Below are 23885 nucleotides of genomic sequence, written 5' to 3'. Positions count from 1 at the left end.
AGTTTATGGAGTGGCAGCTTGAGCTGGGGCTTAGTACCGGGCATCAACCGGGAGGCTGAGCGCTGGGGAGGGCCGTCTGGAACCCACAAGCCTCACCCCTACAGCCCTGTCTGCTAGGTCCTATGCTCTAAAGATTCTAAAGCCCCCAGCACTATATCCTTTCCTGGGATAAAATGTAGAAAATATTCAAGCCATGACAGATTCCATTGAGTTCTATTAGAAAAGCAAACTGATTTGATGGTTATTAAGTGGGGGTGGGGGAAAGACAGACTTAACTCCCCTTTTGCCACATGGTGCCAAATTTGGTAAATAGGAATGTTACCTGAAACTTCTCTCCCACTCCTGAAGAGCTGAGAAATCCCAGGATGTTCAGCAGCTGTGGGATCCTGACGTCCCTTGAATGTCTTATGGCCTGTGGTGGTTTGAATGACAATCACCCCCATAGGCTCATCTACTTGAATGTTTGTTTCTCGGTTAGTGGACTGTTCAGGAAGGATTAGGAGATGTGGCCTTGTTGGAGGAGAGATCACTGGGGGTAGGCTTGGAGGTTTTAAAAGCTCAAAATCCGGCCACAGAGTTCCTCCAATCCTTGGGTTTGTCCCAAGATCAGACCACATAATCCCTCCAAACCCAGTCCATCCTGGAAAGTTCTGCCCCACCCTCCAAGAAACGCTATATAAAGCCCGTCTTCTGCTCAGTTTTCTGCTGTTTCCTGTCAGACAGAGGCAGTCACCCTTCCTCCCCGGGTCTTAAATCTTGTGTGAGGTTTGTTGTGTGGTGTGATTTCGTGGTTTTCCTCGACTCCCAGCTGCCGGGATACCGTTCCCGTCTTAGCTGTAACACTTGCCCGTGCCAGGTCTAGTCTTCCACTCCCGCGCTGCCTGCACCTTGCAAGTCAGTTCTCAGCTACTGTTCCAGCCCTGTGCCTGCCTGCCTGCCTGCCACGACCCCACTCTGATTAAATACTTCCTCTTATAAATGCTCAATTAAATGCTTCCTTTTATAAATTGCCCCGGGCATGGTATCTCTTTGAAGCAGCAGACCAGTAACTAGACAGGGTCCTCACTGATCGGCCTCCTGTTCATCACCCTGATTGAGCAGAGGGGACTGTGCTATTTTATCCCTAGGGATCAGTATTGCCCCCTCCCCCACCAAAGCAAATGGGAAATGCATAGTGCGGTGCCGCGGTGCCGCTTAGCTAGCTGGTTCGTAGGTGATTCCTCAGCCTGATGTTGACCAGGGGAAGGGGAGGAGCCATAATTCTCTCTGGTGGGAGGCAGACCTGGCAGATGGCAGGGTTTTCCTTTTGTATGTTGCAGAATCTTCCGGATTTCCTGTCTGTCCCCCTCACAGGTGACTCTGGCTTTCTGGGAGTTATTCCTTTTCTAGACTTCCCTTTCAGGGGCAGATAAGCATGGATCCCCACCCCCTCACGGTTAGAGTTGATGCCATGTTTATTTTCTGGTCTTGAGGAAGTGAGTCAGTTAAATTTCCAACTGAGAATCAACAGTTGTTGATTGTATACAATCACGTATTTCTTGATATTTCCTGCTCATTTGGTCTACTCTTTGAAACTTCCTGTTGCTTAAAAGACCCATAACAAAAGAAAGCCCTATGGCGACGACACTTCGTTACTCTATCTCATTTATTAGCTTCATAATTGTTGCCATTGTACCATTCTGTAAGCCAGAACTATGGCAGAGGGCAAGTAGTTTTAAAGAGAGCGAAGAAAGGTAGGTCGGTTGCTTTACTTTTTCCCACGCCTGACTCGAGGGGAAAGTCACGCATCCTCGCAGCTTGTGGAACAGCCGCCGGATCTTTATTAAGCTGGCCAGCAGCAGAAGGTCATCTCCACTCACGAACCGCAGGGCTGGGAGCTCCTCTGGTTTGTAGTACTTGTGGGCAAAGAAAGAGAGGGGCTGAGCTGAGTATCCAGGAGCAGGACGGGCAAAGGGGAGGGCCAATTGGAGTTGGGACAATGGGACCATTTTCCTCTGGAGAAGGAACGGAACTGCCCTGCTGTCGCATCAGCCATGGTAAACTTAATGAATGCCTGAGTCTCAGTAGTTTACCCTGAGGTAGCTTTGCTTGCTCAAGCGCATAGCCAGTGCCAGGTGCCGCGCGCGTGGTATTTTACGTTTTCCCAGTCGCCTCCCAGCAACTGCGAGGAGGCAGGAACCATTCATTCATTCCTTAGCTTATAGTTGAGAAACTGAAGCTCGAGTTCACTTGTGTGACCAAGGGGCAACTGCACGCTGCAACTGGATGTCTAGCTTCTTAACCCCTGAGTTATGGCCGACATGGACTGTGCTTTGATCAGGTCGGGGCAAAGCACCAGAATAAAGGTCGCGGAGAGAGCCTGTTCTATCCTTACGGAGCTAATTGTTAGTGGGGAAGGCAGCCATGATGGTAAGAGAGGCAAGCCCGGCTCAGCCAGTATTGGGGAGAGACAGGTTCACGGGCAGCTCAGTAAAATGTGGTAAAATGAATACTTGGTAAAAACCTGGGCAGTCTAGCGGTGTCTCCAACATGATTAGAACCGGTTTCCTGGCCCAGGCTAGAGCTTTCTGCCATAGCAGAGAGGAAACAGAAACCTCAAAACACAAACTATAAAACAAAGTGGCCAAGGCAGGTGATGCCGTCACACAGCGAGCTCTTGGTTCGTGCTGCTGGGATTTAAGTCTGAACTGAAAGGGATTTTAAGAGAGAAGAAAATGTAAGGTTCGCTTCAGTAACACAGGGCACCTTCACTGTGAATTCCAAGAACTCTCAGTGGACACATTAGGCATCCATCTATCCCATCAGTAATCAGATTAGCAAAATTATTTTACTCTTAAAATCTAAATGATTGGCCGGGCGGTGGTGGCGCACGCCTTTAATCCCAGCACTCGGGAGGCAGAGGCAGGCGGATCTCTGGGAGTTCGAGGCCAGCCTGGTCTACAAGAGCTAGTTCCAGGACAGGAACCAAAAGCTACGGAGAAACCCTGTCTCGAAAAATCAAAAAAAAAAAAATCTAAATGATTGAAACTATTTTTCTAATGCGCTTACCCTTACTTTGGTCCCAACGCTGATTCTCGCCTGTTGGCCCATTGCTAGAAAATTAATGGAGACCTTGTCTTGTTCTAAGATGCGAATTCCAATGTGGTGGTTCAAGGCCAGAAAAACAGGTTTAAATGAAGCAAAGGTCGAGGAAGGCATGGAACTTGACCAGTTCCACGTTCGTATTCTGTTGCCAGCTTGGTCTGAATATTGGCCTCCCAGGACGTTGATGTAGACCCTGGGAGGAAATTAGAGTCACTGATGGGAGAGCTGCGTGTGGTGGCCTCATACTTGCAATCACAGAGGGCTGTGGTGGGACAGGGTGAGACCTTGGTTTGAAAAACCACGGAAGCCGGGCGGTGGTGGCCCACGCCTTTAATCCGAGCACTTGGGAGGCAGAGGCAGGCGGATCTCTGTGAATTCGAGGCCAGCCTGGTCTACAAGAGCTAGTTCCAGGACAGGAACCAAAAGCTACCGAGAAACCCTGCCTCGAAAAAATAAAAATAAATAAATAAATAAAAGAAAAACAACCGAAAAAGCCCTACGAGTGGTAGCTCTGTAATTCAAGGCTAAATTATCCCTACCATTTCCTAGCCAAGGCAGATGGGTGTCGAGGTCTCTAGGTAACTTAGTGACGCTACTCACTTTACACTATTTGGAGTACTGGGTTCAAATCGAAGCATACTGATAAACTGATATAAAAAGGCCGTGTGTGTGTGTGTGAGAGAGAGAGAGAGAGAGAGAGAGAGAGAGAAGGAAACCTGGAGGTTTCCTCTGGGAAAAAGGATACAGAGGGGAAGCTATTTCTGAGAGACATGGGACCAATGCTTAGATTTTCATCAGGCCAAAATGCAAGACCGCGGATGTAAATTTGGGGGATGCCCAGAGTACTCCTTGTGCAAGAGAGCGGACACAGCTAAAAGTCAAATACCCTTCCTTTTATAATTCTTTTCTTGGGGGGTTAGAGGGTGCTGGTGGCTGAAGCCGAGGTGTTGGCCATGTATGTTTGAGCTCTCCCACTGGGCTGCACCACCAGCCGTTAAGTACGAGGCTTTTGGGGTCTGGGTATGGAAAACAGGGGTTCAGGGGTACGTCTGAGTGCGTGGCAACGGAGAGAAGTTCTCCAGCAGAGCAAAGATAAGCAGTGCTCAGATGAGGTGGGCTTCTCCAACCGTGTGCATTGCCAAATAGTCCCGCTTGCTCGGAGGTTTTATGGCACTCATCACCGTGACAGTCTACTGGGCAACCTCATTCCCATGCTCCCTTACCATTTTCAGCGGAGGTAACCACCCCTACCGTGAAAAGAGGTCTGTATTCTGAAAGGTTTGGCTAGATTTGACAATGCCCACGAGGGCCCCAGGAATAAGGGAACTTACCTCTTGTTTCTCCAGCACTGACTGATCACTGACCCTAACCTGACAGCAAAAGAAATGAGAAACCAGGAGGATGCCCTACAGGAGCCGGGAAGGGGCGATTTCACACAGCAGGATTTGACTGAACTGCTCTGAATCAGTTCTTTGATTATTCTTGGAGCTTATACCTTAATTTTAATCTATATTTAGCTATGTAAGGATAAAGATTTGGGATACGCCTTCAAGGAACTTCAGGCTACAGAGAAAGGAGACTTACTTCATAGAGGCAGGGAGAAGGGGCTTTGGGGATGGCAGGGACCAGTCAGAGTGCTCAAGAATTCAGCTCACAGAGTTGGGGGCCCCTGAAATCATCTGGTCTCTATGGGAGACAGTTATTGTAACACTACACCAAATGTAGCCCAGACTGACTATTTGAATCTGGAAGGATAACTAGAGATTTCCCATTGTACATGGTGTTAGCGGATCCGTTGCTACCGTGGACTAGAAATACAAACGCTTCACTGCATCCCAACTTTGTCAGCAAGGTCCAAAGTCTGCCAGTTGTTGTCAGTTTCCCAAGTGACATTATATACCCACAGATAATTTAAAATCCAACTACGGTGGCTTACATCTGTAATCTAGCTAACCTAGTACTTGGAAAGCTGAGGGTCACAAATTTAAGGCCAGGCTGCTCTGTAGAGGGAATTCCAGTCTGGCCAGGGTTACAGAGTGAGGCTGTGTCTACACACACACACACACACACACACACACACACACACACACACACCTTTCTGAAAGGCTTAAATTGTGTTTGAAGTTAGAACCCAAGTGTTTTTTTTTTTCAGATTAAATGGAATAATATGAACTTATACAGTGTATATACTGGTAAATTATAAGGGAATCAAGACCTTTCCACAGAGATTAAAATCTTTATATTATGATGTGTGTATGCCTGAGGTGCGTGTGGTGGGGGTTGCCTGTGAGCCACAGCGTGAGTCAGGAGGTCAGAGGATGACTCCCTGCAGTCAGTTTCCTCCTTCCTCCCTTCTGTGGATCCCAGGCTAGAATGGAAATGCCTTCCCAGGCTTTGTGGCCCCAGAGGTTTGCATATTATTGTCTGGCATGGCTGCAGGAAGCTCACTAGCTGAGAATGTATCTCAGACAGTAAGCAACCCAGCATTGTGTGTCTCTGAGCTATGTTACTTTCTAAAGACCGCTAACTTGAAGAAATCTTTCTAAAGCCATTCTTATTAGAGTAGAAAACAGAATCAAAAACAAAATAGCAGCAAGGGCCTGAGAAACCTACCAGACATTTCCATTAGGGTGATAGCAGGAGCTTCTCCCAGAGGAGTTGAGCACCGCCAGGATTGCGGGGTTGGTGGATGTGTCTTCTTGGACAATACAAGTGAAGCCATTTGTCTTGTTGGGCACCTGGATAATGGCCAGATTTCCAGATGGATAGCTGAGGTCAGATAAGGTCCTGTGACATTTCTAGTGATCCTGGACTATGCGTGGAATAAAGTTAATTTATGAGGAGCTTTTTGAAATTATGAAGCATTCTGAAAAGGTCGCTGTTTTAATACAAAAGAAATTTATGCTTTTATATGGATGAAAATATATTTATGAAAGGTAAAAATTCTCAACAAAGTGGTAAGAAATAGAATTAGAGATATGGAAGAGGATTGTGCATCATGATAAAATTAAATTTATCCCAAAAGATATAAGGGTGATTCAACATTGAAAATCAACAAATAAAATAAACTGCATTAGTAGGATAGAAAGCAAAAAGAGCATGGCCATCTCAATAGGTACAGAAAAGTCTTCTGAAAAACCAATACCGCTTCCTGATAAAAAAGACTTAGTAGTTCTCAAATAGATGAGAACATCTTCAGCCTACCAAAGGGCAGTCACAGAAATACCGCAGGCTAGCAGTCTGCTTCATGGTATGCTTTCCCGTTAAAGTGAGAACCCAAGCAAAGATGTCCATTCCCACAATTTCCCATGCTTAATATTCATATTACAATTTTATCTGTTTATTTATTTGTGTATATGTATATGTGTGTGTGCCACAGAGTGCATGCATACAGAGGATGGAGAACGACTTGCAGGACTGGGTTCTCTCTCTCTCTCTCTCTCCACTGTGTGGGTCCTGGCAAATTGAACTCAGATCACCAGGCTTGGTGGAAAGTTACCTACCATCTTGCTGGCCCCTTCTGGGTCAATTTTACATGAACGTCCTAACCATGGAAAATTTAGGAAAGGAAAATGTCTAGATTGGAATGGAAGGTAAAAAGCATACTTGGGATCTGTGTATACAGAAAGCCTTAGGGACACAGCGAAACAAAACTTTAGAACCAGTGAGTGAGTTCAGGGGGACTGTCACCGTGGGCTGCAAGACAAAATCAACTCGGTTTCTTTATCTTAGCAGAGACCATTTGAAAATGGAATAAAGAAAACCATCCCTCTTGCAGTAGCATCCAAAAGAAAGCCCGCCGAGCATGTCCAGGGGTGTTAATTGGGTCTGTGTGCAACGGCTATTCAGAAACAAGGGTAATCAAGACTGATTTCGAACATCAGTCACAGCCTCTAAGAGTGCTAAGAATTAAAGTCGCGACCCTGAAACAGAAGTAAAAGTTGGCACCTGCGTTCTCTCTCATGGGGACTCCAGCTTTGTCAAGTACAGCTGTGAATGTGTTTTCCTGGTTTATGTTTAGGGTTTGCCTAAACATCTGGGACACTGACCGAAAACGACAGGAAGCACTCAGTTCATGAAAAGTTCTCTTTGGGTTTTTGTTTCTTTTCTCCAGAGACTCTGGGTGGCTTTTATGCCCAAACTCTATGGGCTGCCTGTCTGAGTGGCCTATGGCGAAGTGGTTAGTGACTTAGTTCGTGGGTGTATTAACTGGTCTGTGGTTTGGGGGGTAAAAAATATCAGAGCTGGAAATGCTCAAATTTCTCATCTAGAATTTCTTCTCTTAGGGATTGAACTCAAGGAAGTGTGTTGTAAGTGTGTAGCAGGTAAGGCAGAGAGCTGTCCCCACGATGGGCTCACGGACTCAGCACTGTCTGGTACAAAAAGTGGAGTGTCTCAATGTCAATCACATTTTATATTCCCTAACCATTATATAAAAGAACCAGTTCAAAGGGAAATATATGATATTTATATGCATATATTTATCTCATTAATATGGAAGCTTACAGACTCAGGGCGGTATAAGGGAAGGTGTATTTCAAATGTCATCTGCTTTTCTCTGGATGGTAGAATTCTGGGAGTATGTGTGTATTTTCTGTAGCCCCCCCCTCCCCCCCCATTCTCTCTCTTTTCTGTCCTGTCTTTTCTGTTTGGTCCTCCCTCTCTCCTTTCATTTTCTATTGGGATTAACACCAAGGCCTAGCACATGTGACCTGTCACAAACCTCCTCCCCAGCTCTTTTGTGATTTTTGATTTTGGGATTGGTTCACTCTAATTTGTCCAGGCAGGTCATGGACTTGCTATCTTCCTGCCTCATCTACCACCTCAGCCTCCCCCACCTCAGAATCCTCCTCTACCTCAGCCTCCCATACCTCAGCTTCCCCCACCTCAACCTCCCCCACCTCAGTTTCCCTCACCTTGACCTCCCTCACCTCAGCCTCCCTCACCTCAGCTTCCCACACCTCAGCCTCCCAAGTAGCTGAGGCTACAAGCCTAGGCCATCAGGCCCTGCCTGTTTACCTTCATGGGAAGTAAAGCTAATACAACAACGTATGGAAAGAAAGGATACAATATTTGTGTTGTCCCGTCTGGAAAGGAGGTGAGAAACTTGCTTCCGTGCTTGTAGTGCTTCTCCAAGAGTTCGTTCTTCACGATCTGCAGGTACGGCAAACAACATTAACTGCTGGCTGCTGACGTCACCCACGGAGCAAACCATTTCCTTACTTCCTGTGCTTAGCCCTGCTTCAGCAACATGGGACAGTCAGCAGCAGTGGTTTACAGATCATTTGAACGCCTGCAGTGTAGCGTAATAAACCCCTTCTCATCGCTTACCTATTGAAAGTTTTATTTTTTCGTGTATATTACCATAAAAAAAAAAAACAAAAGAAGACAAACCAGTCACACCACAATGGTAACAATCATTTCCTTATTGTAAGGCGTTCACACATCTGTGGAAGCGCTGGGCTGAAGGGGTATTTTATAAATCTGACCTACTTCGCTGTGGAGTAATCTTTTAGTACACCATGAAGATGTGTCTTTGCCAAGGTGCCCTCTGATTAGTTTAATAAAGAGCTGAATGGTCATTAGCTATGCGGGAAGAGGTTAGGCAGGACTTCTGGGTCCAGAGAACTCTGGGAAGAAAAAAGGCGGGGTCACGAGCCAGTTTGCAGAGACAGAGCAAGGCATGCAGGAGGGGAAAAAGCCACGTGTTACATAGTAGCAGGTAGGTGAGTAGAAATGGGTTCATTTAAGTTTTAAGAGCTAGCGGGGCAAGCCTAAGGTATAGGGTGAGCTTTCAAAATTAATAATAAGTCTTCAAAATTAATAATATGCTGTTCTTTGTGAGCTGGTGGCCCAAAGAACAATCCATCTACACTGCTTTATTCACCTTTCCCCTGTGTTGGGGATTGAACCCAGGGCCCTGCATGGGCTAGGCACTTTCTACCCAGCTACCTCCCCAGCAATAAGCCAGTGAGAAGACAGTGACGACACAGGAAGATGACCATCGTGGCTCCAAGTCCAACCCCTTTTATATGGAAGTTCAGTGTGAACATGAATCCGTAGCTGATAATGCTGATGATAGACTGAGGATGTGGTTTAATTCTCCTGATCTTGGTTTGCACTAAAATGGGACAAGAATTCCTAGGGTGAAATGATCTAATTTTTGGATGGACATTGTCATTTACTTTGAAAACTTATTGTTCCATTTGGAAATGATAGCCTCTCTAAAAGTGTGTGTGTGGGGGGGAAGGCTATCGTTTCCAGAAGCTATGAAATATGGAATTTCCAGACAAGCGCCACAGGATGTTATTTCAGCAGCGAATAATTGTGAAACAAACGCTGTGCCATGACCACACAAGGTCCTAAATGGAACCAGAGGTTCCAGTAGTCTCCTACTGTGCTCCCCCTAGTGTGCACAGGCCAGTGTGCCCACGCCAGTGTGCCCACACCAGTGTGCCTACCCTGGTGTGCGCAGCCCAGTGGGCCAAGTACAGTATCAACACTCTGCCAAGATGCATCTGACAGTGTGATTTTATGGTAATTTCTGTGTACTTCTGTATGTTCGTCATTTAGATGTTCTCTTTTTTAATGTTCTATATATGGTGTGTGGTAGTTTGAATAAAAATGACCCCCATAGCCCCATAGGGCACTATTAGGAGCTGTGGCATTGTTGGAGTAGGTATGGCCTTGTTGGAGGAAATGTGTCACTGGAGCTGGGCTTTGAGGTCTCAGATGCTCAACCTATACCCAATGTGACAGTCTCTTCCTGCTACCTCCAGATCTGGACGTAGAACTCTCAGCTACCTCTCCAGCAGCATGTCCACCTGCATGCAGCCATGCTTCGTGCCATGATGACAACGGACTAACCCTCGGAACTGTAAGCCAGCCCCAATTAAATGTCTTCCTTTATAAGAGTTGCTGCGGTCATGGTGTCTCTTCACAGCAGTAGAGATGCTAAGATAGCTAGGATCATCTGTTGTAATTGTCAGGTCCTCTTTCTTCTCAAGGGAAGACCCCTCTCCTTGAGCCGCTGCGCTGCAGTGTCTTTGATTTGCTCGTGGTTTTCTACACCTGTTTGCCACTGCTCATTGTGGGTGAGGGACCCCAGGTTTCTCCATCTTTTGGCTGATAGAAGCCCGGATAACTAGAACATTCTTAGGCATGCCTGCATGCTGGTATTAAGTTCCTGTCAGGTGTGGCTCCACCAAGGTGACTTTATAGTTCTGTGTCACATCCCATGGCACAGCAAATGCTGGTCGGCTACTGTCCGGTCCGCTCCCCAAAGCTCAGCTCTATCAGAGTTTATACTGTTGCCAGTGTGGTTAGTGTGAAATGAATTTTCATTTCTCGGGTGACGAAGGAAGTTGAACAGGCTTTCGTATGATTTCAGTCATCTGCATTTTCTCTCGTGAAAAGTTTCCGTTTGAGTTCTTGGCAAAGGGCTCACTTTTCTGTAGGATCCACTTTTGTGTTTCTTTGTTTTGTTTCTGACAGAGGGTCTTACTATATAGCCCTGGTTAACTAGAAACTCGCTATGTAGACCAGGCTGATCTTGAACTCACAGAGATCTGCCCACCTCTGCCTCCTGCCACTGGGATTAAAGGTATGCACTGCCACACCTGGAAAAATTAACTTTTTCATCTTGGTTTTTAAAAATTCTTTGTAAATTTAGGGTATAAAACCTTTCTTTATATGTCATATGTAATTAAATGATTCTTCATTTTTTGGTTTTTTGAAATCTTAAATTTAATTAATCAAGGGGCTGGAGAGATGGCTCAGCGGTTAAGAGCATTGCCTGCTCTTCCAAAGGTCCTGAGTTCAATTCCCGGCAACCACATGGTGGCTCACAACCATCTGTAATGAGGTCTGGTGCCCTCTTCTGGCCTGCAGGCATACAGGCAGACAGAACACTGTATACATAACAAGTAAATAAATAAATATAAAAAAATTAATTAATCAAGTCCTTGGCAATGTATGTAAAATACACTCTTCTTAGAACCCAGTTTTTGTAGGAACTCCTTTGGCCAATAGCCTTTAAGGTACCGGCCCATTTCAGGCGTGGCCTCATGTATTATAAATGCAGATGAAAAGCGGGTGTGGGTCTCTTGGCTGCTGGATTCGGTTCCAGTTCCCAGCACAGGCAGAGGACTGCGGATTGCTGCTCTTTCTGTGAGTTTATCCCCAGATAAATAAACCTTTGTTATACTCCATTAAGGGCTTTTGTGAAACTCTTTTGTAAGCCAACAACCTGTGGGGATTGCATTGGGTCATTTAAGAAAAGAGTGTCCCCTTTAAAATTCTTCCTCCTTAACTACAGGAACGTGGAGGTGCACTGCAAACTAGAACACTTCAAATGCTAACACAATTCTGAGGAAGTAAGGTTAGGACTTTGGTGATGTTTCCTCCCGCCTTTTAATTTTTTAAGAGTTCCAGATGGTCTTTAATGTACAACTATCACATTTTAAGGCCAAAAGGCTTTAACTAAGAACATTATTAATAAGACATAAAGTGTAGAAACAGTTGCAATCCCAAGTCTGTACCAGTTATTTTTGAGAAATAGCAATGGGCCATGCAGTGAAGCTCCGTGAGAACTTTTATTTGTTTTAAGCAAAACTGTCTTAAAAAAAATCAAGCCGGGCAGTGGCGGCACACGCCTTTAATCCCAGCACTCGGGAGGCAGAGGCAGGCGGATCTCTGTGAGTTCGAGACCAGCCTGGTCTACAAGAGCTAGTTCCAGGACAGGCTCCAAAGCCACAGAGAAACCCTGTCTTGAAAAACCAAAAAAAAAAAAAAAATTAAAAAAAAATCAAAAACAAAATTTGTAAAAGAATTACCTTTCCACACATTTTCCTGGAATCACAGCAAGTGATGGAGATGTTCCCCATCAGAATATCATCTTCTTCTTTGTCATAGATCTTTTCCAGCAAATCCAGAGAAAGCTGGTAAGAAATTGTCTTCAAGGGCTTTGTATCTGTGGGAGAAAAAAGTCGCAGGAAAGCACATACATGCTTTGCCTTAAAAAAAAAAACTTTATAATAAAATTCAAGCCCTTTGGCAAATGCATCGATTTATCACACTTTTTTTAATGGAAGAAAAATAAGGATATCTATTAAATTTAAATTAGGAAGAGGTTCTTTGATTTAAAAATGATCATAATTTTCTATTAAATAGAAAATGAAAATTCCTCTGAGAGAGTTTTTATTATGAGGAATTTCTAGGCTTTGAGTTTCTCCCTCCCTCCCTCCCTCCCTCCCTCCCTCCCTCCCACTCTCCCTCTTTTCTTTCCTTCCTCCCTCTATCCCTCACTCCTTCCTTCCTTCCTTTTTTTCTTTCATTTTTTTGGGGACAGGGTCTGAACTATATAGTTCTGACTGCTTGGAACTCACTAAGTAGACGAAGCTGATCTCAAACTCCCAGAGTCTGACCGGAGTGCTGGGATTAAAGGTGTGTGTGTCCCCATGCCTGGTGGCCTTTAGTTTCAATAAGAAACAGTGAATTTCAAGACCCCCCCTCTAATATTAGATATTTAGTTACAAAAATACAAACTGAACTGACTACTCTTAAGTTCCTCTTCAATAACAGAAGGACCTTGCTGCTGACTGAGAAAGTTATTTCTTCTAAATACTATGTATGATTTCTGGCGCGAAACTCATCTGCTCCTGTTCTGTACCCGCCCTGACTAGTTCTGGCAAGTACAAGAAGAAAGCATTCAAATGTCTTTTAACAAACTTTCCACATCCAAGTTTGAGGAAAAGAGTGAAACGTGAAACATGTGCTTCCTAACACCAGAGACACAAGCTTGACAATGCTCAGTCACTGTCTAGGCAGTGCTCTGGGGATGTTCCTGGATGACAAAGATTAAGAACTCTAAAGCCAGAGAGCCTAACCCCGGGTGTCTTGACCCATTTCACCCATAGACACAGACTCTATGACACTTTCAAATGAACGCACTCAGCATTTCTGTAACATGTACTGATTTTATGCCTCGGCTCAACATCTGAGCTTTCTGATGCCGAACAGCATCCCCGACAACATCCTTACCGTCTTCAGTTAACGGGGTGCTCGGTTCATGGGAGACTATTGCGAAGTGTCTGGCCATTTGACGTTCTTGTTTTCTACAAAATCAAAACCATCAAGCGTAAATCGGAACTGTGGTTGAAAGCGGGAATAGTCTACTACAAATTTCAACTTCTCAAGTACCATCCTTTGCTATTTTCATCTGTTATCACTTATAAATCCAGTTTACGTCATCAGAGCATGGGAGTGGGCTTATGGGGCAAATTTCTCGAGCATAGGAATTTTGAATTGCCCTGATAATTTATAATTGACAATTTCTACTTTAAGCCATTGAGCTCACTAGGTTCTATCTCTACTATCATCATCATCATCATCATCATCATCATCATCATCATCATCATCATTATCAATACCATCATCATCATCATTATCATAACCATCATCATCAACATCATCATTATTTAGTATCTGTGTATGTGGTGATAGGGATTCAATTTAGGGCCTTGTGTATACAAGGGAATCATTCTTGAACTGAGGTTCTTCTTGGAACTTTTGAATCTCATGACATCCACCAGGAATATTATAATGAGTTTGCTTTAGTTCATTTCTATTTCTTTATACGAAACATATCCTCATAATTATGTATTTTGAGAGACCAGGGTTCATTTTATGAGATGCTCCTTGGTTAGTGTTTCCTGTCTGGCTCAGTACGAGGACCCTGCCTTACCTCTGTATGGCTTTTTCCTTTGCCTTGAGTCTATCTACATCACTGCCATGGGCTGCATGAGGATGAATACTGATTAAGTCCGTTTTAGCACTTTGGATGTTTAGCCTTTCCTTATTGATATAATCAAGAAGATTTTGTAACTGAAGACAACAGAAGGCCTGAAAGACAAAGAGGGTATGATCCAGTTATGGGTAAGAAATAGGTGAAGAGAATCAGAGGGGTAAAACCCCCAAACCACCAATGAGATATGGATAACACCTGGACCAAAGGTGGGAGAATTCAAGCCTATTCCTAATATCATGTTATTGAAGTCTGTTGCCTCCCCCGCTCCCCTTTTAGAGGGAAGTATATAAGCTGGTGGAAAATAAATGTGGATGGTCCAGTGTTCGGTGGATTTCCCTCCGGATGCTGTTCTGTGTTTCTGCCTTTTATTTCTCTCCTATCTCTGTTCCTTTTGCTTAATAATCTAATCCTCATGCTCCTGCCCTAGTGCATGTGAATTTCGTTGAGGCTGGACACCGGCTGTTCTGGGATGACGTGTGTGTGCCCCAACACCAGGCTGGACCCCGACAATTCCGGGATGACGTGTGTGTGTGTGCCCCGACACCAGGCTAGCCAGCTCTGTCAACCCATTCCTCTCGGTCTTTTATATGATATCTGTCCTAGTGAATGCGATGGTTGTGATTGGCATCTCCTTGACAGGTAACACACAGGCCTTAAGAAAAACCACATAAGGGAAAGAGGCAGGGGAAAATACTACATGCATTACAGTTCCTCGGTCAAACCTTTAGAACTAACTTACACGCTTTGGGTGCTCAGTGTCAGTGTTGTCAGAGCAAATGTCCATATCGGAAAGGAGCGATTGTAGGACACTTCCACAGAATTCACACTTGAGGACTAGGTCTTCTTCATCCTTCAGAGAAAGGGAGAGAAAGAGAAAGGAAGTGAAGAAGTGCCCCGGGGGCCCAGCAGACCTAGGGGCAACTGGAGTAGCTTTCTGGGCAGTGAATATCTATCAGGGCAACAAAGGCAGTGGGAGATGGGCCGATTCATCTGAGAACACTTGTCACTGACATACCTGATGGGGACTTTTTAAGGGTCTGAGGTTTTGTGGCTGAAGGGATCGAGCTAACAAGGTCCGTGTAGTCTAGTATGTGGCATCACTTCCGCCCAAGGGCTAGAAGGGAAGAAGCTGCCTGAGATGTGTTTGGAGTGCTGTTCTCTGGTACTGCTTGTGTGGCAGAGCTCAAATTGACCATGTACAATTGCAACTTTCTATAGTCAACCAGAGTCTTTCCTTCAGGGGGACCCCTGATTGGGGTTCTGAACTCCACAAGGAAATCCAGGAAGAAAAGAAACAGATGAGGGGAACAAACAAAATGGAAGTCAGGGTGGCTCGGGTAAGTTTCTTCTGAGGGGTTCCTGAACTGGGGCCATGTTGGTAATTCAACACATCTACGATTGCAGGGGATCCTGGGCAGGTGAGTAGCTGTGCCTCAAAAAAAAAATCCTCTAGGGCAAGACTCAGAGGTGCCTTTCAGATCATAAACAGCCCTGGCACATCTGTGTTTGCCATCTAAGCTGTCCTCTGAGACAGGAAAAGTACCCAGTTATCAAGGTGATGGTCTTAGCTGGTGCCGCTGGGGATTGGCCACTTGAGTATCTGTAGGCATTTGAAACCGTCCTACAACAAACTCGACGCCCTGTCAACAGCAGAGTGCTGAGTGGGCAAAGCCTTGCATTGGAGAGGTGCTGGTGGAAAATACGGGGCCACCCTGAAGTGATGACTGTTTCTGTACCAGGGACTCGGTGGTACATCCTTTGGCTCACGATTCTTTCACCCCTCCACCTGAGAATGAAGCAAGACAGATCCCTTGGAAGACCACGGGTGGCAGTGGACTCTTCATAGGAAAAGTGTGGGGAGAGGAGGGTTAGACAGGCCAGCTACCACCGCTCCTGAACGCAACTCATGGCAATGCTACCTGCAGTGTCTGCCTCCAGAGCCGGAGGAGCCAGCCTTGTCTAGGTCAGGACATCCCCCTGGAGAAGAAGCCATAAGGTCTTTTTTTTTTTTTTTTTTTTTTTTTTTTTTTTTATGGTCAAGTCCATCTCTGTGTCAGAGGAAGACTGTAACCCCACTACCTCCAGAGACTTCTCTGGATAGAAGCCCTTCTGGCTCAGAGGAATCAAAGCGCTCGGTTCAGGTAAAAATTGCAGTCCGAAGAGTCTAGTTTGCAGACCTGAATGAACAGCTGTTGGTGATAAGTTGCGCGGTATTTAACGCGTTGCCCTTTATTAATACCACACGGTTCAACTGCTGTGCACAATGGCAATGAGCTGCACATCAGTGCGTTCACACAGGGTCTCATCGGTCCTGCACATGTGCTGTGTTCATGGGGCACAGCTGGGGCCTCCTTACCCACACACAAAACATCACCTAGCATATGCCAGAAGAAGTTGTCTAGGGGATTGGGATCTGGGAATGGGCATTCCCTTCACAAGGTCATCTGCTAGCTAGGCTTGGGGATGACCATTTTACCAGCGATTCCGTCACCGCACAGGAGTGGAAGGCGGTGCCCTAGCTCACTGGAGTCACTAATGAAACCTTTGTCTAGCTTTTCAAACACAATCCGTAACTGGTCCCTTAATGTCATTGAACATGTCAAAGGTCCACCTGTGTTTGCTTTGTGATCACTATCGTTGGTTGAATTGTGTCTTCTTAGAAGGTATGTTGAAGGTCTAACTTCTGGTACCTGGGAATGTGACTCTATTTGGTCTTCATGAAGGCCACCAAGTTAGAATGAGGTTATCAGAGCAGGCCTTCATCTAGTATTATTAGTGTTGTCAGTAGAGAAGGACCTTTGGACCTAGGGACCCAATAAGAAACCAGCAACAACTGAGGCAGAGACTGGCAGGGTGCAACTACCAGCCAACAATGGCCACACATTGCCCCCCAGTCCTTAAAGAGGAAAAAGCGAAGAGAGAGTCTTATTACAGAGGTGACCCTGTTGATATCCGGACCCAGACTTCGAACCTCCGGAGCCATAGTGCAGAGGTTCTTTTGTTTTCCAGACTCAGTTATTAAGACTTAGGAAACCACCGCGTGCTTTTCCAAGTAAAGACACCCTTTGCTTTGATTCTTTAAAGGTCTGTTCACATCCGTGGTACAAATCACTGTGTGGCCCCATGCCATCCTTTACAGAAATAATAAGACTTATGAACTGAAGTTACCTTGATGCTAATGTCCAGACAGGGAATGTCTTTTCTATATGACAGCAAGGGCGGAGGCCCAACGCTGGCTAGTGTCCTTAGAGGAGATTCAAAGAATTTTACAAACTCTTCATGATACTAAATATTAAGAAGAGAGGGGGAAAAATTAAAGATTGAATAAGTTGCTTTACAACAAGCACAGTGCATTGGTTGTTGTGGTAAATAGCTCTCACCTCCGTCTCACATAAAATACTTAGTCTCGGCTCTTCAGGATTAATTACCCATGTTCCTGAAGAGAAAGGATAGGTTCAGATGAGAAATTGCAACCGTTGTGCTGTGCGTTCTGTTGTCCTCTAGCCTAGAGATCCTCGCCCGTCCTGACCTCATAACCCTATCTACTCAAACACAAATAGGTATGTATGTGCCCACACACAGCCTAAGCCCTTCATCTGCCCTGCCTGCCCGTGTACATCTGTCTTTTCCAGCAAAGCAAACATCCACTTACCTCTTAGCTTAGAAGCCGGCGTTTCTGGTTGCACCTCCTTTGTTTCTACGGGTGGTACTTTTTCTAAAAATAGAATAAGAGAGAAAGTATATATGTACTTATCATCAATTTTGAAAAAGGAGAAACAAGTTAAATAGGAAGAAAAATAAAATAGAAAAATAAATGCCTATGTTTGTTTCAATTTCAAATGTCCCCCCCCCCCCTTTGTAAATAAGAATTGAATAAAGACACACATGGGGGTCAGCTCTTTGGGAAGATAATGATACACAAATTTTCACACACCAGGGCCACTTTATTGGTTCCTAGTTAGCTTTAGCTACAAACTTAACACAGCCAAGAGTTGCCTGAGAAAGGACTATCAATCGAGGGACTGAATGGGCCAGATTCACTGGTGGGCATGCGCCTTAATTTTTTATTGCTGTGCTAAGACATCATGTTCCAGGCAGTGTATAGAAGAAAGAAGAATTTATTGGTGGCTTACAGTTTCAGAAACTGAGCCCATGACCATCATGGCCGGGAGCATAGAAGCAGGCAGGCAGGCAGGCATGGTGCTAGAACATTAGCTGAGATTTTCCATCCTTACCTGAAAGCGGGAGGCAGAGACACCTCACTGGGAATGGTAGGAGTTCTTGAAACCATCGAGCCCATCTCCAGTGACACATCTCCTCCAACAAGGCCACACCTCCTAATCCTTTCCAAACAGTTCCACCAACTGGGAACCAAGGATTCAAATGTACGAGCCTATGGGGAGGGGGGCATCCTCATTCACCCACCTCAGCATGTCTATGGGGGGTTGTCTTGGTTGCTAATTGAGGTAGAAGGGTCAGCCACTGTGGGTTTTCTCTTTCAAGACAGGGTTTCAGTGCATATCTCTGGCTGTCCTAGAACTCAGTATGTAAACCAGGCTGGCCTTGAACTCACGAAGCTCTGCTTGCCTAGACTTTCTGAATACTCCGACTAAAGGTAAATGCCACCATGCTTGTCTCAATGGCAGGTTATTTCTTGATGAATACAAACACTGCCAATTATCAAATACTGTGTACCGATGACTTTAAATATCTAATCTCATTTTGATGATCAGCACTTCTGTGTCACTAGTTCTGCTGAGAGATAAGGTGACTGAGGCTTGATGAGATGAACAGATTGGTCCAGTATCTCAATGTTTATTTACACTACCTGGATTCATCATCAGCCCTGCTGCCCTTCCACACTGGTTGATTTTCCAATTTGCAATCCAACCCCCACCCAGCAATAGCTAAGGAATCAAAATACTCACTTGGTTCCTTCTTAGAAATTTGTTGAAGCCAACTTTCTTCTGTTTGTATTGATATCTGAACTCTTTCATACAAACTTGGGTACATATCTCTGAAATTTAAATCACAATGTTATATGGTTGTTAGCAGATCTACTCTCTATAGTATATTTTCAGCTGAATGACATATTCTTATAGAAAGTTCTGATGTTTTCTTTGAAATATTTTCTTCCATTCCTATATTTTCAATAAAGTTAAACAGGACTTGTGAATCAAATCAATTCCTTGGAAAGCCTTCCTTCCTGGGAGTCGTCAGGTTTGAGGTCCATGAGAGACAGTAAGAGGACTGACCTTCTGGGTAAGAGTTATATTTGGAGTTACTGAATGCTGTAGACAGACAGCATGGTGGGGGTCCTGAAGACAGTACAGGCCCGTGAAGTTAAGTGGTAAGCAGGAGGCCCCATGCCATGTCAACCATAGTGTATATTGTCTCTGATTACCAGCAATGGCAGAAAGCGGGAAGGATGTGGCCTTTCATCTATCACACAGGATGTGACCTGTAACTCCTGGGGGCTTGTGGTACATGCTAAACATTTTCTGAGGAAGTGAGGATCACAGACTCCTAGAGAGCCACAGGAGAGTGCCTGGCATTTCTTTCACAGCAGCTGTGAGGGTGAGAAAGAGATTGCTGTAGGTGAGCATAGCCCGAGTAGGCCCAGCTCAAACGCTGTAGGTGAGCATAGCCCGAGTGGGCCCAGCTCAAACGCTGTAGGTGAGCATAGCCCGAGTAGGCCCAGCTCAAATGCACTAGGTGAGCATAACCCACGTAGGCCCAGCTCAAATCCGGTAGGTGAGCATAGCCTGGGTACACCCAGCTCTCCCCTGACTCTTTCTAGATCCTAGAGGTTGCTAACGTCATCTCTTCCCTGTAGGGATTTACTAGCTCTGTACCTGCCTGCACATGTGTGGAATCCATATGGCTTGTGCTAGTGATGTGCACATTTAAACCTTTGCATGAATTTAAGTTCACACTGCATCTCATTTAGTTTAAAATCAGTACAGGGCTGGGCACGTTGGACAGGCATCAAGGCACAAGGGTGAACTCCAGTTTCAGTGAGACTGTCTCGGGAAAAACAAGGTGGAAAGCAATAAAAAGAGATACTACTGGCCTCCACACGCTCATGCAGGCCTGACTGTACCTGTGCACAAACATGCGTACATGTACTGCGCACACACGTGTGTGCGCACACACCTACTGCACACACACCTACTGCACACACATGTGTGTGCGCACACACATTTTACAGACTTCTTGTTTGCTTATTTGTTTTTCAAGACAGGGCTTCTCTGTGTAGCTTAGCTGTCATGGAACTTGCTCTGTAGACCAGGCTGACCTTGATCTTACAGATTTGCCTGAGCAAATTAAAGGCGTGGTGGCGCACGCCTTTAATTCCAGCACTCGGGAGGCAGAGGCAGGCGGATCTCTGTGACTTCGAGACCAGCCTGGTCTACAGAGCTAGTTCCAGGACAGGCTCCAAAACCACAGAGAAACCCTGTCTCGAAAAGAAAAAAAAAAAAACAAAAACAAAAAACAAAAAAAACCAAAAAACAGATTTGCCTGTCTTTGCCTCCTGAATGCCAAGAAATTATACAAACTTTCTAAAAAGCGCTGATGTTAAGGAACATGCACGGTAATCAAACAACTCTAGTGTAACAAGCAAGCATTGCGTTTCAACCTCCCTTGCGTCTTTGCATTTTAATCAAATGATTGTGTTTTCTGAAACGATCGAACAACATTTGTTTCAATTAGTTCGTGTGGCATCGGTGCCTCTTCACCACAGGTCAGCTGTGTTTTCACCTGCCTCCCTGACACTCCGTTCCTGGCACATTGCATCAGTGACCTGCGTTTGTTTTTCGGTTCTGAAATGACTGTGTCCTAGAATAGGCAAAGAACTCCTCTGTGGAGGCCTCTCGGGCAAGTCTCCGAGGCGATCCTGTTTATCTAACCTTCCTGAGAGACAAGCTGCGGGGACTACTACACGAGAGGGAAATCCCCAGACATGTACTGTGTATTTCCCTCGCGATGCAATAGCTACCAAAAATGAATACATTTTTTTTTTTTTTAAATTTAAGTATCCTTGCCTTCCTTAGTTTTCCATCAGATATTGTTTATGGAACTGCTAGGTGGAAGATAAATGAGGATGGCCACCGAATTCACTCTGTGGAGAGCATCCAGCCGTAGGAACGAAGGCTGCTTTGCCTGTGCTGTTTCAATTACCTCCACAAACGCTAATCTAAACCTTGGTATTTCCTTTTCCCTGGCAAGGGAGTGGAAGCCCATGCAGATGAAGGGACATCCACGAGAGTCAGAGAGGCTCTTCCCTTGGTCCAAAGCTTGTCTTGTCACTTTCATCTGTGTCTCACTCTCGTCCCATTGCTGAGAAGAGACACTAGGACCAAGGCAAGTCTTATAAGTCATCCAATTGGGGGCTTGCTTACAGTTTCAGAGGGTTAGCCCACGGTCATCATGGTGGGGGGCTGGCAGGCGTGGGGCTTGCGTGCTTTACGTCCCGATCTTCAGGTACACGAGAGACAGACAGAGTCAGAAACAGAGACTGGGCCTGACATGGACTTTTGAAATCTCAAGCCCATCTCCACTGACACACTTCCTTCAGCGAGGCCACACCTCCTCCAGCAAGGCCACACCTCCTGATCTTTTTAACTTTCTCAAACAGTTCTACTCTGTGATGACTAAGCATGCTAATATGTGAGCCTGGGGGGGGGGCATTCTCACCCAAACCACCAGAGTCTGCCTTCTAAAGTGTGCGCCATTGTAACAAGAGTAACGGTAAGGCAACTGGAAATGGAAGTTGAAGTGATGTTGGTTGCAGTTTTAGGGCATTAAAGAAAAAAAAAACCCACCCCAAATCTCACCAAATTCAGTAAAGACTACTTGAAGTTTGTGTGTGTGTGTGTTTAGTTTTAAAAACATCTTCTTAGATATTTATGAGACACAAGAATCTTGTCTGGAAAAGAGCTTCCCACAGACTTGAAATCACATGGCTGAAGACCTGGACAACATGGCAGCTCAGTACAGAAGGCTTCTTCCTCCTGCAGATCTTACTGAAGAAAAACGCACTCTACACATCTGGCTCTGGAAAGATGCTCTCTTTGGCATGTAAGTAATACTCACCTCCTTAAAGGATATGTCACTGTAGGAGAGAGCAGGATCAGAGCAGAGGAAACGAAAACTTAAAACAAGGGAATTTCTGAGAAATTTCTATCTTCATACAACCAAAAATAGAAAGGAGGGAATGGTGGCTATCATCATAGTAAGTCAAAAAATGACCTTGGAACAGCCAATCAGGAAGGTGTCTTGTTCTTTTATTTGGGGCACCTGACAGCAGTTTTTTTTTCTTTAAAAAATTATCTTAGTTTTTTGTGTATGAGTGATTTGCCTGTGCGTATGCACCTGTACCGTGTGTGTGTGGCTGGTGCCATTTGGAGACCAGGAACTGGCTGGAGTTACAGATGTTTGTTAGGGACCATGTGGGTACTGGGAACTGAACTTGGGTCCTCTTCAAGAACAGCAAGTGCTTTTCATCACTGAGGCCACCTCTCCAGCCCCAGTAGTTTTATTTCTAAAGCAGGGTAAAGAACAGCTTGTTGTTACTGTTGTTGAAAAGTGGTCATATTGCCTGGGCAGTTTTCCTGCTGGATGAGAAACAGGGCAGAGAACACAGCTACTGTTTCAACAAGCTTGAAGGGTGAGAGATGAAGGGCAGGGGTGAGGATGAGAAGAGGAGAGTCAAAGGGCAGGGGTGAGGATGAGAAGGGGAGAGACGAAGGCAGGGGTGAGGATGAGAAGGGGGAGACAAAGGGCAGGGGTGAGGATGAGAAGGGGAGAGATGAAGGGCAGGGGTGAGGATGAGAAGGGGGAGACAAAGGGCAGGGGTGAGGATGAGAAGGGGGAGAGGCAAAGGGAAGGGGTAAGGATGAGAAGGGAGAGACAAAGGGCAGGGGTGAGAATGAGAAGGGGGAGAGGCAAAGGGCAGGGGTGAGGATGAGAAGGGGGAGAGACGAAGGGCAGGGGTGAGGATGAGAAGGGGGAGAGACGAAGGGCAGGGGTGAGGATGAGAAGGGTTTGAAGCAAACTGACCACTAACCCTGGGTCCTTGGGAGCCAATGAGGCAATGTCTTCAGATCTTAAAGGACCAGGCTTTGAGACACAGGCTAGGTTGTATTACTGATAAAGGCTGATGGTAAAATAGACGTTTGCAGGCAGGGAGCAGCTTAGGAATTTGAGTACTCATGAGAACTACATGAAAAATACTATCTAAAGAATTTCCTCAGCCAAAAGAAAGGAAGGAAATGTGGACAACTGGAAATCAAGAGAATGTGGCCATGAGACAGCCCAGAGAAAGTGAAGGCAACCGAACACAACCGAATGGGAAATCTTGGTTTCTAGGCAACATCAGATTTTATATTCTTGTCCATGTATCCAATATACTGGGTTCTTAACATGCAACTGAGGATTTTTTCAATTTTCTCAAACTGTAACTAACAAAATAATGCACATATTTGTAAAATATATTATATATTATAAAATTGCAAAGTAATACAATTTCTCAGGAATTTGTAGTTAATGTGATTTGCTTCTCTCTGTGTGTGTGTCTGTTTGTAATTTGTTAATTAGAAACCAAGAAGAGAAGAGATAGAAGAAAGCACTACCAGCAGTAGTGGATTTAGAGTTAATTTTATAAGTTAACACTAATGCTGATAAATCAAAAAGTAGAGGTTTAAGTTCTTTACAGTTCTAAATCCTAGAAAATTAAAGAAAAAAAAAACCAAAAACCAAACAAAACAAAACCAACAATCAAATAGATGGAGAGGAAATTAATACTTAGGTCAGAATTTGATAAATCAAGTGAAAATGGTCTTTAAAATTGTAGTTGAGGGCTGGAGAGATGGCTCAGAGGTTGAGAGCACTGGCTGCTTTTCCAGAGGTCCTGAGTTCAATTCCCAGCAACCACATGGTGGCTCACAGCCATCTGTAATGAGATCTGGTGCCCTCTTCCGGCCTGCAGGCA

At 45.1% G+C, this 23885-nt stretch overlaps 1 protein-coding gene across 1 annotated transcript; it reads right to left on the bottom strand.

Annotated features, from left to right (window-relative positions):
* Positions 1 to 1631: 1631 nt before the first annotated feature.
* Positions 1632 to 18182, bottom strand: Erich6 (glutamate rich 6). The gene is made up of 12 exons (XM_041659548.1): positions 18155 to 18182; positions 17544 to 17606; positions 17272 to 17327; positions 17060 to 17176; positions 14631 to 14741; positions 13829 to 13986; positions 13126 to 13199; positions 11919 to 12055; positions 8153 to 8238; positions 5698 to 5853; positions 3049 to 3277; positions 1632 to 1895 (listed from the first exon to the last, which is right to left on the bottom strand). Exons 1-12 carry the CDS (start codon positions 18180 to 18182, stop codon positions 1632 to 1634), a joined length of 1479 nt encoding a protein of 492 aa, XP_041515482.1.
* Between the last annotated feature and the right edge of the window lie 5703 nt (positions 18183 to 23885).

This window comes from Microtus oregoni, unplaced genomic scaffold (assembly GCF_018167655.1).
Source record: "Microtus oregoni isolate MIOR12 unplaced genomic scaffold, Mior012 000010F_ref0000083, whole genome shotgun sequence".
NCBI classification, from domain to species: Eukaryota; Metazoa; Chordata; class Mammalia; order Rodentia; family Cricetidae; genus Microtus; species Microtus oregoni.
Note: the sequence above shows the minus strand (reverse complement) of the source record. Positions and strands in the feature narration are given on the sequence as shown.

What these genes read in the sequence shown, in the direction of transcription:
- Erich6 (XM_041659548.1), bottom strand. Translation starts at nt 18,182, where the DNA reads ATGGTTTCAAGAACTCCTACCATTCCCA. An exon ending in CACCCCGTTAACTGAAGACG is followed by an intron (nt 12,056 to 13,125) that starts GTAAGGATGTTG and finishes TTTCTCCCACAG; the next exon opens with ATACAAAGCCCTTGAAGACA. An exon ending in GCGTTGGGACCAAAGTAAGG is followed by an intron (nt 1,896 to 3,048) that starts GTAAGCGCATTA and finishes TTTGCCCACAAG; the next exon opens with TACTACAAACCAGAGGAGCT.